A 13,249-nucleotide genomic window follows, 5' to 3' on the forward strand; every position below is an offset into this window, starting at 1 on the left:
AAACAGGACATAATGAAGTACATGTAATAATAGTTATTTCAAAGGATTTTGAATCTTAATATTTTAATTGTTTTATATTTAGCGTTTTTCCATATGCATTTTTATTGAGCCATAGAATTCATAGCACTTTGTGTTCAGCTTTTCCCACTGCTAGATGTTTTATGTTTTCTAAACCTTTATTTTTTTAAGTTTTTTTTTTTTAAGTTTATTTATTTTGAGAAAGAGTGTGCACAAGTGGGGAAAGGACAGAGAGAGAGAGGGAGAGAGAGAATCCCAAGCAGGCTCTACTATCAGCAGTGGAGCCTGGCATGGGACTTGATCTCATGAACCGTGAGATCATGACCTGAGCTAAAATCAAGAGTCGGATGCTTAACTGACTGAGCCATCCAGGTGCCCCTAAGCCTTTATTACTTCTAATAGCATAATGTGTTCTATGGAGTTGAAGTCCCATTATTTATTAAATTCTCTCCCTGAACTCTTTTGTAAGCTATTTTCAGAGTTTCAGATAATCACATAAGGAACATAATCTTTACATGGTTTCTTGCTCCTATAATTTCCTTAAAACAAATTCTCATGAATAGGGCTTAACTTTATTCTGACCTTTGTTGCATATAGTAGATATAAGCAAGTTTATTCCCTTTGAGCATCTCGTTATAGTGAGCTAGCTATACTAGAAAATAATGGCTGTATCAGTTCTGAAGCCAGTAGGAATGGAAGGAGCTTGCAAGAGATGTCAATGTTCAGCAGAATTGGAATTGTACTTTCCCATTTATAGCTCCTTAACTTTTGTTTCAGTGATTGACATAAAACTGGAAAAGCCTCAGGAGCAACCAGTCAGTGAAGGAGGCTGTTCCTGCTAATCTTCCATGGCATCTTCAACTTTTCTTCAGAAGCTCACTGCTTTGGCCCCCTTACTCTTTCATTGACTGCAGTGTGAATATTGGCTTGAACCTTTTCCCTTCAGTAATAACGTATTGCAATTCATCATTGCTGCCTGTCTCGTGGAGATGATCTATTAGCTTCACAAGCACAAAAAAGTCAGTGTCTTCATTATTTATATTTTACAAAAAGCCAAATGATTCCAACATATTCCAGTGATAACTTTAAAAATTAGATACGTTTTCTCAATTTTTTTTTCCTTTTCAATGTTAGGATAACGTAGTTCAAAATGATGAAAATTCCAACAGTCTGTGGCTAGGTTAAGGAGCAATTGTTCACAGCAGCACTTGCCTACCTACTTGATCTCTCTCTGCTTTTCTCACCTCTCCCTTATTGCATTCCCTATTCTTACCATCTCTCCCTCAAAACAAATGAGGTATGACAAAGCAGGAGTCAGACCAAGCCCAATGGAGTTATCCTTCAAATTTAGTGATACCACTTGCTCTAGGCCTTGGGCCAAGATGTCCAAAATTATTCTTGAACGCTGATATAAATTACTTAGACTTTATTTGAGGTCAAAACTCAACTATCATGGTAGGCAGTGCTTGAATAAGAAAAGGGTTCTGATGCATCTTCAAAATGAGTCCTAATGAACACAGTGAGTACTTACAAATTAAATGAACATAAAATGTATTTCAGACCAAAACAAATGACCCTTTCACATGTTAGTCCCTGGGAGAGAAGAGTTAACAGTGCTTCAGAACATGTTTTTAATACTGAATTCTTCCAGTGAACTATTTCTCCCAGGATTTTAAAATTCTCAACATAGAGTTATTCTGTTTGTTTAAAAAAAGAAGAAAACTTTTGTAAGCAATAGATTTCTCTTGGGTTTTTCTTTCTTGTTTCAAAAAATGCTATGCAGGCAAGGCACTACAGAAATCAAATTCTTTTAAGAAGAACCAGCGGAAGAATTTAAACTTGGTACCGTGATCAAAACTACAATAAACAATGATATCTAAAGCTATCATTGTAGAAACAATGATATCTAAAGCTTAACAACAAAAGAATCCTCAACAGAATAGCAAATACTTTGCTCAGGACATTTGAGGTCAAATTGAAAATGGAAACAGGTTTCTTATAAGCCCCTAGCGGCAGATCTGGAAAAGCATACATAGAAGAGGGAAAGGAGAGAATGGAAGTAAAACTTAATATTATGCAGATTTATGCCTTATTTTTTAGCATTTTTTTTTTTTTTAATGTTGGGTCTTTCAGGCTGGTTTTGCTTTTTATTAGATCTGTATAGTTTGGTTAATTAACTAGTGATTTAGTTTTATATTTAAGCTACAATTAATCTTTTTTCTTTGTTGATATTTATTTCTTTGCCTTTTTTTTAAAACTACTTTCAGTTTTTAGATGTTTTGTCTGATCTATTTAGAGCTTCATCACCATGGCAATATATATTTCCCTTAAAACACTGTAAACAAATATACTAGGAGTGCACCATTTTAATCTTTACTAGTTATTGTGAGATTGCTGTGTAAGTTAATAAACACATTTGTAAATACATTATTTGCAGGACGAAAATTTCTGAGTTACAGCTCAGGAAAAGCCTGCTGAATTTACGTTGTAAGCATTACTTAACACAGTATAAAGATGAAAAGACAACAAAAAATATCTTCATACTTCCTCATCCCCTCATTGCAACAAAACCCTTAACTGGGAACCTTATTCCCCTCTCTTTCCTCTTCCTTCTCCAGTTCCCACTTATTGTCACCTTGTAATATTCAGAGAGCACTTGGATTATGGGTCTGAATAGAGAAATGCTTTCAGATAATCATTAGCCCACATACCAGTAACTTATACTCAAAGATGGGATGGAGTTGTAAAGTGCTTTTATAATACAATATTATTGTTAAAGGCAAGGGTTGACTCTTTTGTTTTTATTTTGACATGGCATGTCCTGAAATAAATATCAATTCAATATGGCAGATGGGTCATATTCTTTATTTAGAAGAAGTTGTGATTTCTGACATGGGGGTGATTGTCTTCCTACACTGTAGTGTATGATTCTTTTTATGTATCTTTAAAACAGTAATCAGTTATGCTGCTTTTTAATATCGGTCTTTTTATTTGGCCTGGGGTTCTTCAACTGAAGCAGTGACGTGTGTTCATAGTCTAGATTTTTTTTTTAATAAACAATTTTGCTGCCAAAAATATATAAATAAAACACAAACAAAAACAACTATTGACTTGGTTTCTATTCCTGCCAAGGTAGTAAGTTAGTATGAATTTCTTACTTCCTCCTTAGAATTATAAAGGGAACTTGAAATCCAGAAAAATAAAAAAAACAGCACTAAGAAACCCCTAGGGAGTCAGAAGACTTTTCAGCTGTTACAAGTGGGGGTGAGTGGCTACAACTTGAAAGACAGGGCCACTGGTAGAGGCAATAATATATTAAGAAAAGTAATTTACATTTTGCTTTTGCCTCCTCCTAACCCCACCTTTGCCTAGGGACAGGGACAGCAAACTCCTGCCCTCCCACCACATCCAGCCTGCTACCTGTTTTTAAATTAAATTTTTTTTGGAATTCACTGCAAAGGTGGGGTTGAGTAGTTGTGACAGAATGGCCCCAAAAGCCAAAAATATTTACTGTCTGGCCCTTTACAGAAAAAAGAGCTGGCCCTTGCCTTGGCACAAATGATAGCTATTTCCCTTACTACAGAAAGGGAGGCTACAGGCCAGACTACAGGTCAGACTACAGAGGGTACAGGTGTCCACAGGGGTAATATCAGGGCAGTGTAAACTAAGTGAGGAGTTGATGAAAATAGGTGGAGAATGACCTGCCTGCCTTAGGCCTTTCACTCACTCTCTAGCCTTTCCCTTTCAAAACTTGCGTTAATGAGCTGTAATCTAGGTGACTGCCCCCTGCAAAGCTGCTTCTTCCTAAACTAGTTTAAAGGTAAGACTCTGAAATAAAGTGTGGTTTAGTGGGATGTTACTGAATGGGAGCAGCTACATATATGGTCTTGTGGTTCCTGGAACTCTGTCCCACAGTTTGTCTCCTCCCCTTCTTAAACACGACATTCTGGTCTTTGTCCCTTGTCCAGTATACCTTCCCAGACTTGTAACACATACCCCCAGGAGAATTTGGAGCCACAAGCCAGAGTAGTTGGATACCTGAAACTGCCTCAAAAGAAAAGGTGAATACTGGGGCGCCTGGGTGAGTCAAGACGGTGAAGCATCTGCCTTCAGTTCAGGTCATGATCTCACGGTTCGTGAGTTTGAGCCCCATGTCAGGCTCTCTGCTGTCAGTGCAGAGCCTGCTTCAGATCCTCTGTCCCCTCTCTCTGCCCCTACCCCATTCACACTCCCTCTCTCTGTCTTAAAAATAAATAAATAAATAAATAAATAAATAAATAAATAAATAAATAAATAAATAAGTTTAGAAAAAGTGAATACCATCTGGAGTAGAAATACTCAAAAAGACTAAAATGGTGTGATAAATATTGAAGAGTGGAGATACTAGCAATATGGAGCAAGAATCATAAAATAACCAAATACAACTATTAAGTGTGAAAAATAGTTGAAGTAAGGAATACATTAGATAAATGGTACATACACTGCATCCCACTGATTAGTGAGAACATTGAATTGAGGAACTCCTTCACTAGAAAGCAAAGAAATAGAAAAGATTAAGAGGATAATAGTACACATAGCAACTTCTAGTAGCAATTCCAGAAAGCTAAAAAAGCAAGAACTAAAGTACTGAAAATGAAGACAGTATTTATGATAAGCATCTGCATAGAATGTAGCTTCTAAAATAGTTCCTGATTCCTGCCTCCTGGTATTCATGCCTTTGTAGGATCCTTTTCCTCTAAGTATAGACTGGACCTAGTAAGTTGCTTCTAAGGAACAGAGTACAGCAAAAGTGATAAGATACCACTTTGAAGATTAGATTATGAAAAATACTTTTGCCAATCTCTCTGACTCCTCTCATTTGCCTCTGTGCAGCAGTCTGTTTGTTATGAGCTCCTATGGAGAGGCCCAGTTTGTAAGGAGCTGACAGCAGCCTCCAACCAGCAGCCAGTGAGGAACCGAGGTCCTCAGTAAAACAGACTGCAAGGAATTGAATAAAAAGCCACAGACAGAATATACTTGTGAATTTCATTCATGCTTCATAAAGGACCAGTATTCAGAATATATGAAGAACTCTCTTAATAGGAAAACAAGCCAATAAAAAGGTGAAAGATTTGACCAGACGCTTCACCAAAGAAGATATATAAATGGCAAAAAAAAAAAAAAAAAGACATGAAAAATGCTTGACATCATTAGTCACTGGGGAAATGCAAATTAAAACCACAACGAGACACCACTACACACATATTAGAAAGGCTAAAACTTTAAAAGACGCCATATCAAGTGTAGGTGGAGATGAAGAACAATTGGAACTCTCATACACTGTAGTCTGAGATTTTGGAAAAACTGGCAGTTTCTAAAGAAGTTAAACATACATTTATTTAACTTAGCCATTTCATGCTCAAGTATTTACTTACAAGAAATGAAAGCCATGTGTCTATATGAAGACTTGCACACAAATATTCATAGCTTTACATGTCCAAGAACTGGAAACAACCCAAATGACCATCAAGAGGTGAATATACTGTATAAATAAATTATGAAACATGCATACTATGTAATATAGTATGCAGTGAAGCAGAATAAACTTGATACCCACAATATAGATAAATCTCAATATAGCCTAATTGAAAAAAGTTGAGAAAAAAAGAGTACATACTTTGTTTTCTTTTATGTAAAATGTTAGTAAAAAAATTTTTAATGTTTATTTTTGAGAGAGAGAGAGATAATGTCAGCAAGGGAGGGGCAAAGAGAGAGGGAGAAACAGAACCTGAAGCAGGCTCTAGGCTCTGAGCTGTCAGCACGGCCTGACGCAGGACTTGAACCCAGGAACCGTGAGATCATTAACTCAGCTGAAGTCAGACACTTAACCGACTGAGCCACCCAGGAGCCCCTGGAATGCAAACTATTTTAACAACTCTCAGTTTTTCCATTCTGCTTTCTGTCTCTAAATTTGCCTATTCTAGATAACTGTGTAAGTGGAATTATACAATATTTGTCCTAGTGTCCACCCATGTTGTAGCTTGTATCAGACTTTTATTCCTTTTCATGGCTGAATAAAAGCCCAAGTTATGTATATACCACATTTTGTTTACTCATTCATCTGTTGGTGGACACTTGGATTGTTCCCACCTTTTGGCTATTTTATTTTTTTAATGTTTATTTATTTTGAGAGAGACAGGGTAAATGGGGGAGGGGCAGAGGAAGAGGGAGACACAGAATCCAAAGCAGGCTCCAGGCTCTGAAGTGTCAGCACAGAGCCCTACATGGGGCTTGAACTCACAAACCGTGAGATCCTGACTGAAATTGGACGCTTAACGGACTGAGCCACCCAGGCGCCCCTGGCTATTTTACGTTTTATTTTTTTATAAGCCTAGCATTTTCAATTTTTATTTATTTTATTTTTTGAGAGAAAGAGTGTGTGAGCAGGGGAGAAGGGGGGAGAGAGAGGGAGAGAAAATCTTAAGCAGGCTCTATGCATAGCATGGAACCTGACAGAGGACTCGATCCCAGACCCTGGGATTATGACCTGAGCCAAAATCAAGAGTTGGATGTTAAACCAACTGAGCCACCAAGGCGCCCCATGGCTATTTAAAATAATGCTGCCAAGAAAACTGGTGTATAAGTACCTGTTTGAATCCCTGTTTTCAGTTCTTTTTAGTGTATACCTGGGAGTAGAATTGCTGGGTCTTACAATTCTGTTTAACTATATTAACGTTTTGAGGAAATACCAAACTGCTTTCCACAGCAGCTGCACCATTTTACATTCCCAGCAGCAATGACTATATGAGGGTTCCAATTTTTACACATCTTCATCAACACGTTTTATGTTCTGATGTTTCTGATAATAGCCATCCTTGTGGGTGTATAGTGGTACCTGTCTCATGGTGATTTTGATCTGCATTTCCCTAATGACTAGTAATGTTAAACATCTTGCTTACTGGCTGTTTATATAATTTATTTAGAGAAATGTCTATTGAAGTCCTTTGCCCATTTTTAAATGGGGTTGTTTATTGTGTTGTTGAATTACAGGAGTTCTTTATATATTCTAGATATTAATCCTGTAATAGATACATGGATTTACAACTATTTCCTCTCATTCTGTGGGTTGCGTGTTCACTTATTGTGTCCTTTGATGCCCCAAAGTTTTAAATTTTGATGAAGTTCAATTACCTTTTTTTTTTTGGCCTGTGCTTTTGGTGTCATATGTAAGAAATCATTGCCAAATCCAATATCACAAAGATTTTCTCCTATGTTTTTATTCAATGAGTTTTATAGTTTTAGCTCTGATGTTTAAGTCTTTGATCCATTTTGAGTTAATTTTGTATAGTATGTATGATAAGGGCCAAGCTTCATTCTTTTGCATGTGGACATATTTTCCCCAGCAGCATTTGTCAAAAAGACTGTCCTTCCCCCATTGAATGAATGGTCTTCGCACCCTTGTTGAAATTGAAAATCAATTCTCCATATGTAAGAGTTTATTTCTGGGTTGTTTATTCTATTCCATTGGTCTGTATGTCTCTCCTTAATGCTAGTACTCTACTGTGTTTATTACTGTAGCTTTGTAGTAAGTTTTGAAGCACATTGCATTTATTTACGCCTTTAATTTCTGTCAGCAATGTCTTAGTTTTCAGCATACAAGTCTTTCACCTCCTTGGTTGTTAGGTTTATTCCTAAGTATTTTATTCTTTTTGATGCTATGGAAAGTGGAATCTTTTTTCTTAATTTCTTTTTTGGATTGTTCAGTGCTAGTTTATAAAATGCAACTGATTTTTACATTGATTTTGTATCCTGCAACTTTGCTAAATTTATTAGATCTAATGATTTTTGTATGAAATGTTTAGGGTTTTTAACATATAATTGACCCTTGAACAATGCTGGGGTTAGGAGCACTGACCCTGTGCAGTCAAAAATCTGCATATAAGATACAATAAGGGTTGGCAAGGATGTGGAGGAAAAGGAGCCCTTTTGTGGAGGATGCAAATTGATGCAGCCACTGTGGAAAACAGTAAAAGGTTTCTTCAAAAAGTTAAAAATAAAACTACCCTACAATCCAGTAATCACAATACTAGCTATTTAGCCAAAGAATACAAAAACACTAATTCAAAGGGATATATGCACCCCTATGTTTATTGCAGTATTATTTACAATAGCCAAACTATGGAAGCAGTTCAAGTGTCCATCAACAGATGAATGGATAAAGATGTGGTACATATACACAATGGAATATTAGTCCACTATAAAAAAAGAATGAAACCTTGCCATTTGCAACAACATGGATGGAGCTAGAGAGAATATACTGCTAAGTGAAATAAGTCGGTCAGAGAAAGACAAATAACATATGATTTCATTCATATGTGGAATTTAAGAAACAAAACTAACAAAGGGGAAAAAAAACGAGACAAAACAAAAATAGACTATAGAGAACAAACTGATGGTTACCAGAGGGGAGGTGGGTGAGGGAATGGGTGAAATAGATGATGGGGATTAAGGAGTGCATTTGTGATGAGTACTGGGTGATGTATGGAATTGTTGAATCACTATATCGTACATCTGAAACTAATATTACACTGTATGTTAACTATACCAGAATTAAAATGAAAACAAATGTATAACTGGTTTTTGGTTTTTTTAATGTTTAATTTTTTAGAGAGTGCATGGGAGGGAGGGGCATAGAGAGAGAGAATCCCAAGCAGGCTCTGGCATTGCCAGCGTGCAGCCTAACACAGGGCTTGATCCCATGAACCATGAGATCATGACCTAAGCCAAAATAATAGAGCCTGCCATTCAAGTGACTGAACACTATCCTGGTGCCCCTGCATATAACTGTTTAGTCCCCCAAAACTTTACAAATACTATTGACCAGAAGCCATACCAATAACATAAACAGTCAATTAACACATATTTTGTATGTTATTTGTATTATATACTGTATTCTTACAATAAAGTAAGCAAGAGAAAAGATTTAAAATCATAAAGAAGAGAACGTATCTTTACAGTACCATACTTTACAGTACCATAAAGTACTGTATGTACTTTAATGTACCATACATGTACATACAGTACCATACTGTATTTTTTTTGAAAAAAAAATCTGCATATAAGTGGACCCATGCAGTTCAAACCTGTGTTGTTCAGGGTCAACTGTAATAAGATATGATCTGTAAACAGCTGATTTTACTTCCATTCCAATATGGATGCCTTTTATTTTTTTCTAAACTAATTCCTCTGGCTACAACTTCCAGTATATGTTGAATATAAGTGACAAAAGTGGGCATTCTGTCTTTTTTCGGATCTTAAGGGAAACCTTTGAGTCTTTTACCATTGAGTATATTTACCATAGATTTTTAAATGTAGTATTTATCATGTTAAGGAAATTCTATTCCTAGTTTATTGAGTGTTTTTATCATAAAAACGTGTTAAATTTTGTCAAATGCTTTTTCTGCATCAATTAGGAAGATATGGGTTTTTTCCCCTTTTATTCTACTAATTAGTATAGTATACTGATCAGTTTTCATGTGTAGAACCATCCTTGCATTCTGAGAATAAATCATTGTGTGTATTTTCTGGTCATTGTGTATATTCTTCTCAATATGCCGCTGAATTCAGTTTGCTAGTAGTTTTTTGAGGATTTTAAAATCAATATTGGTCTGTAGTTTTCTTGTATTATCTTTGGCTTTGGTATCAGTGTAATGCTGCTGTCATGGAATGAGTTAGGAAGTGCTTCCTCTTAATTTTTTTTTTTTTTTTTTTTGAGAAAAGTTTGAGAAGGACTGATTGTTAATTCTTCAAGTGTTTTTTTTTTTTTAATCTGGTATAGTTAATACAGTGTTATATCAGTGTCAGGTGTACAATATAGTGATTCAGCAATTCAATACATCACCCGGTGCTCATCTTGATAAGTGTCCTCTTGAATCCCTTACCTATTTCACCCATCTTCCTACCCACCTCCCCTCTGGTAAGCATCAGTTTGTTCTCTGTAATTAAAGAGTCTGCTTCTTGGTTTGTCTTTTTTCTTTGTTCATTTGTTTTGTTTCTTGAATTCCACATATGAGTGAAATCATGTTATTTGTCTTTCTCTGGCCAACTTATTTCACTTAGCAGTATCCATGTTGTTGCAAATGGCAAGATTTCATTCTTTTTTATAGCTGAGTAATATTCCATTGTGTGTATGTACCACATCTTTATCCATTCATCTGTCGATGGACACTTGAGCTGTGTCCATAGTTTGGCTATTGTAAATAGTGCTGCAACAAACATAGGGGTGGGTGCATCTATTCCTTTGAATTAGTGTTTTTGTATTCTTTGGGTAAATAGCCAATAGTCGGCCTACTGGGTCATAGGGTATTTCTATTTTTTTAACTTTTTGAAGAACCTCATAACTATTTTCCACAGTGGCTGCACCAGTTTGCATTCCCACCAGCAGTGCACAGGGGTTCCTTTTTCTCCACAACCTCGCCAACACTTATTTCTTCCCATGTGCATCTTTGACTTAATCAGCATACACTTAAGTCAATATTGTACTACTTCCCATAAAGTATAGAAAACTTTGCATAGTATAACTCTATTTTCCCACTTTCCCTTCACTCCTTATTGTTTTTTATTCACTCTCAATTTTACATGTACTTATGGGTAATTTTCATTGAACAGTATTCCATTTTGTGAGTGGAATATACCATAGATCCACCTATTCTAGAATTTAAGTTTTTTCCACTACTTCTGTGATACTTTTATACCTATTATTTTTTGGTAAACATATGTACGCATTTCTCCTTGGTGTACCCTAGGAGTATAATTGATGGGTTATAAGGTATGCATATATTTGTCTTTACGAATTAGTTTCCAAAGCAGTTGTACCAGTTTACAGTCATGTGAGATTTCCATTTGCTTAATGTTGCCAGTCTTTTTCACCTTTAGCCTTTTAGGTGGTGTGTAGTGGTATCACATTTTAATTCAAAACTTTTTAATTTTATTTTAAATGTTTATTTATTTTTGAGAGCGAGAGAGCACAAGCGGGGAAGGGGGCAGAGAGAGAGAGGGGGACGGAGGATCTGAAGCAGGCTCTGCGCTGACATCAGGGAGCCGGATGCAGGGCTCAAACTCATGAACCGCGAGATCACGACCTGAGCCGAGACTCAACCAACTGAGCCATCCAGGTACCCCTTAATTGAAAACTTTTTAAAACCACTGTACTGACCAAACAAAAGAATGTGTGAGCAAGATATGGTCCATAAGTCAACTCCAGGTCAGACTGTTTTCTGAGAATGTTTGTTTTAATGTATATGTGAACAATTGTCTACTGGACAGCTGGAAGATAAAAAAATTCGTGCCACAATCCTATTAGTGGAGAGATTTTGAAGCAAACTACATCTGAAACATCCATTTGTCTTGCCCTGTTCAATGGGGTGAGTGCAAAGAACCAGGTCTCATCAGGGTGATAAATGGTAGTCCTGAGGCTGTAGGGGCACAGAGAAGAGCACTTAACCCAGCTGTGGGAGGTTCTCTATAATATTGCCTCATCTACCATCCCTCCTCACCATGAAATAGACTGTGACATCAGGCTGAACTTCATTGTGCTCTCAAGTCCTCTGAGGCCATTGCTCATGCCATTTCTTCCATGTGTTCTTTGTGTGGAAAGCTCTCCCTCCCTTCCCTGCTTGGCCTTCAAGGTTCATCCCTGCCCCAGATCTTTCCCCACTTCCTTTGGCAGAGTTGGATACCTCTTCTCAGAGCTCGCACTGTACCATGTTCCTCACTTACCTCATCTCATTGAATCACTGGTGTTTGTTTATGTCTCCCTCTAAGTTGGTGTCTCTGGGAATGTGGCTGGGGAAGACACCTGATGTTTTTGCCACTTATCCATCCTGCTTCCGGGCAACAGTGCCCTAAACGTTCTTTGGGACACCACTCCACCCCTGTTGTAAGCCCTGTTGTTTTAGATCATCTTTTCCAGATCACCATGGACTCATGGATGACCACAGGACCCAATTTGGGATAATGCTCTTCAGTCCCAGGACTTTTATTCATACTATTAGGAGAAGAAAAGCTCTCTTGGCTAGACTTGAACCCAGAAGGGCATTTGGTCTGGAGCTGCTGAGTATCACTGAAGCCTCTGAAAGGGCAAGCCCAGTGGCTATGAAGATGAAAACAAAGTCTAAGGGACACTGAATTTCTGCACCAAGCAGTTTCTGGACTTCTCAGTTATATGACCCAATGCTTTCCCTTCTTTAGCTTGAATCAGTTTGAGCAGGGGGTCTCTGTCACTTGCAGCCTCAAAAGGTCTGATGCAAGATGGTTGTTTCCTTCCCTGACCACCTGCTTTCTGAGACCAACTCATTGATTCAGCTCTAGAAGGATAAGAACCTACTGCAAAAGACCTCAACACCACTGGACTCTCAGCAGACAGGGCACAGCCTGGATCACTCATTAGTTCAGATGACAGACACCCTGAGGCAGCGTCTCTCTTTTTTTTTTTTTTTTAAAGTTATTTTAAAAATTTTTTTTAAATATGAAATTTATTGTCAAATTGGTTTCTATACAACACCCAGTGCTCATCCCAACAGGTGCCCTCCTCAATACACATCACCCACCCCCCATCAACCCTCAGTTTATTCTCAGTTTTTAAGAGTCTCTTATGTTTTGGCTCCCTCCCTCTCTCTTTTTTTTTTTTCCTCCTTCCCCTCCCCCATGGTCTTCTGTTAAGTTTCCTAGGATCCACATAACAGTGAAAACATATGGTATCTGTCTTTCTCTGTATGACTTATTTCACTTAGCATAACACTCTCCAGTTCCATTCACGTTGCTACAAAAGGCCATACTTCATTCTTTCTCATTGCCATGTAGTATTCCATTGTGTATATAAACCACAATTTCTTTATCCATTCATCAGTTGATGGACATTTAGACTCTTTCCATAATTTGGCTATTGTTGAGAGTGCTGCTATAAACATTGGGGTACAAGTGCCCCTGTGCATCAGCACTCCTGTATCCCTTGGGTAAATTCCTAGCAGTGCTATTGCTGGGTCATAGGGTAGATCTATTTTTAATTTTTTGAGGAACCTCCACACTGCTTTCCAGGGCGGCTGCACCAGTTTGCATTCCCACCAACAGTGCAAGAGGGTCCCGTTTCTCCACATCCTCGCCAGCATCTACAGTCTCCTGATTTGTTCATTTTAGCCACTCTGACTGGTGTGAGGTAGTATCTGAGTGTGGTTTTGATTTGTATTTCCCTGAT

At 37.4% G+C, this 13,249-nt stretch overlaps 1 protein-coding gene across 2 annotated transcripts in view; it reads left to right on the forward strand.

The window, feature by feature from the left end:
• The window catches only part of RAB6A (RAB6A, member RAS oncogene family), an 87,584-nt gene extending 84,717 nt beyond the window's left edge, over nucleotides 1-2,867 (forward strand). For both annotated transcript variants that reach the window (XM_043580289.1, XM_043580288.1), the window contains exon 8: nucleotides 796-2,867. In XM_043580289.1, coding sequence (XP_043436224.1) covers nucleotides 796-860 — 65 coding nt within the window. In that variant the 3' untranslated portion in view covers nucleotides 861-2,867. The remainder of the gene's footprint in view (nucleotides 1-795) is intronic.
• The last annotated feature ends 10,382 nt before the right edge of the window (nucleotides 2,868-13,249 follow it).

Source organism: Prionailurus bengalensis, chromosome D1 (genome assembly GCF_016509475.1).
Source record: "Prionailurus bengalensis isolate Pbe53 chromosome D1, Fcat_Pben_1.1_paternal_pri, whole genome shotgun sequence".
NCBI classification, from domain to species: domain Eukaryota; kingdom Metazoa; phylum Chordata; class Mammalia; order Carnivora; family Felidae; genus Prionailurus; species Prionailurus bengalensis.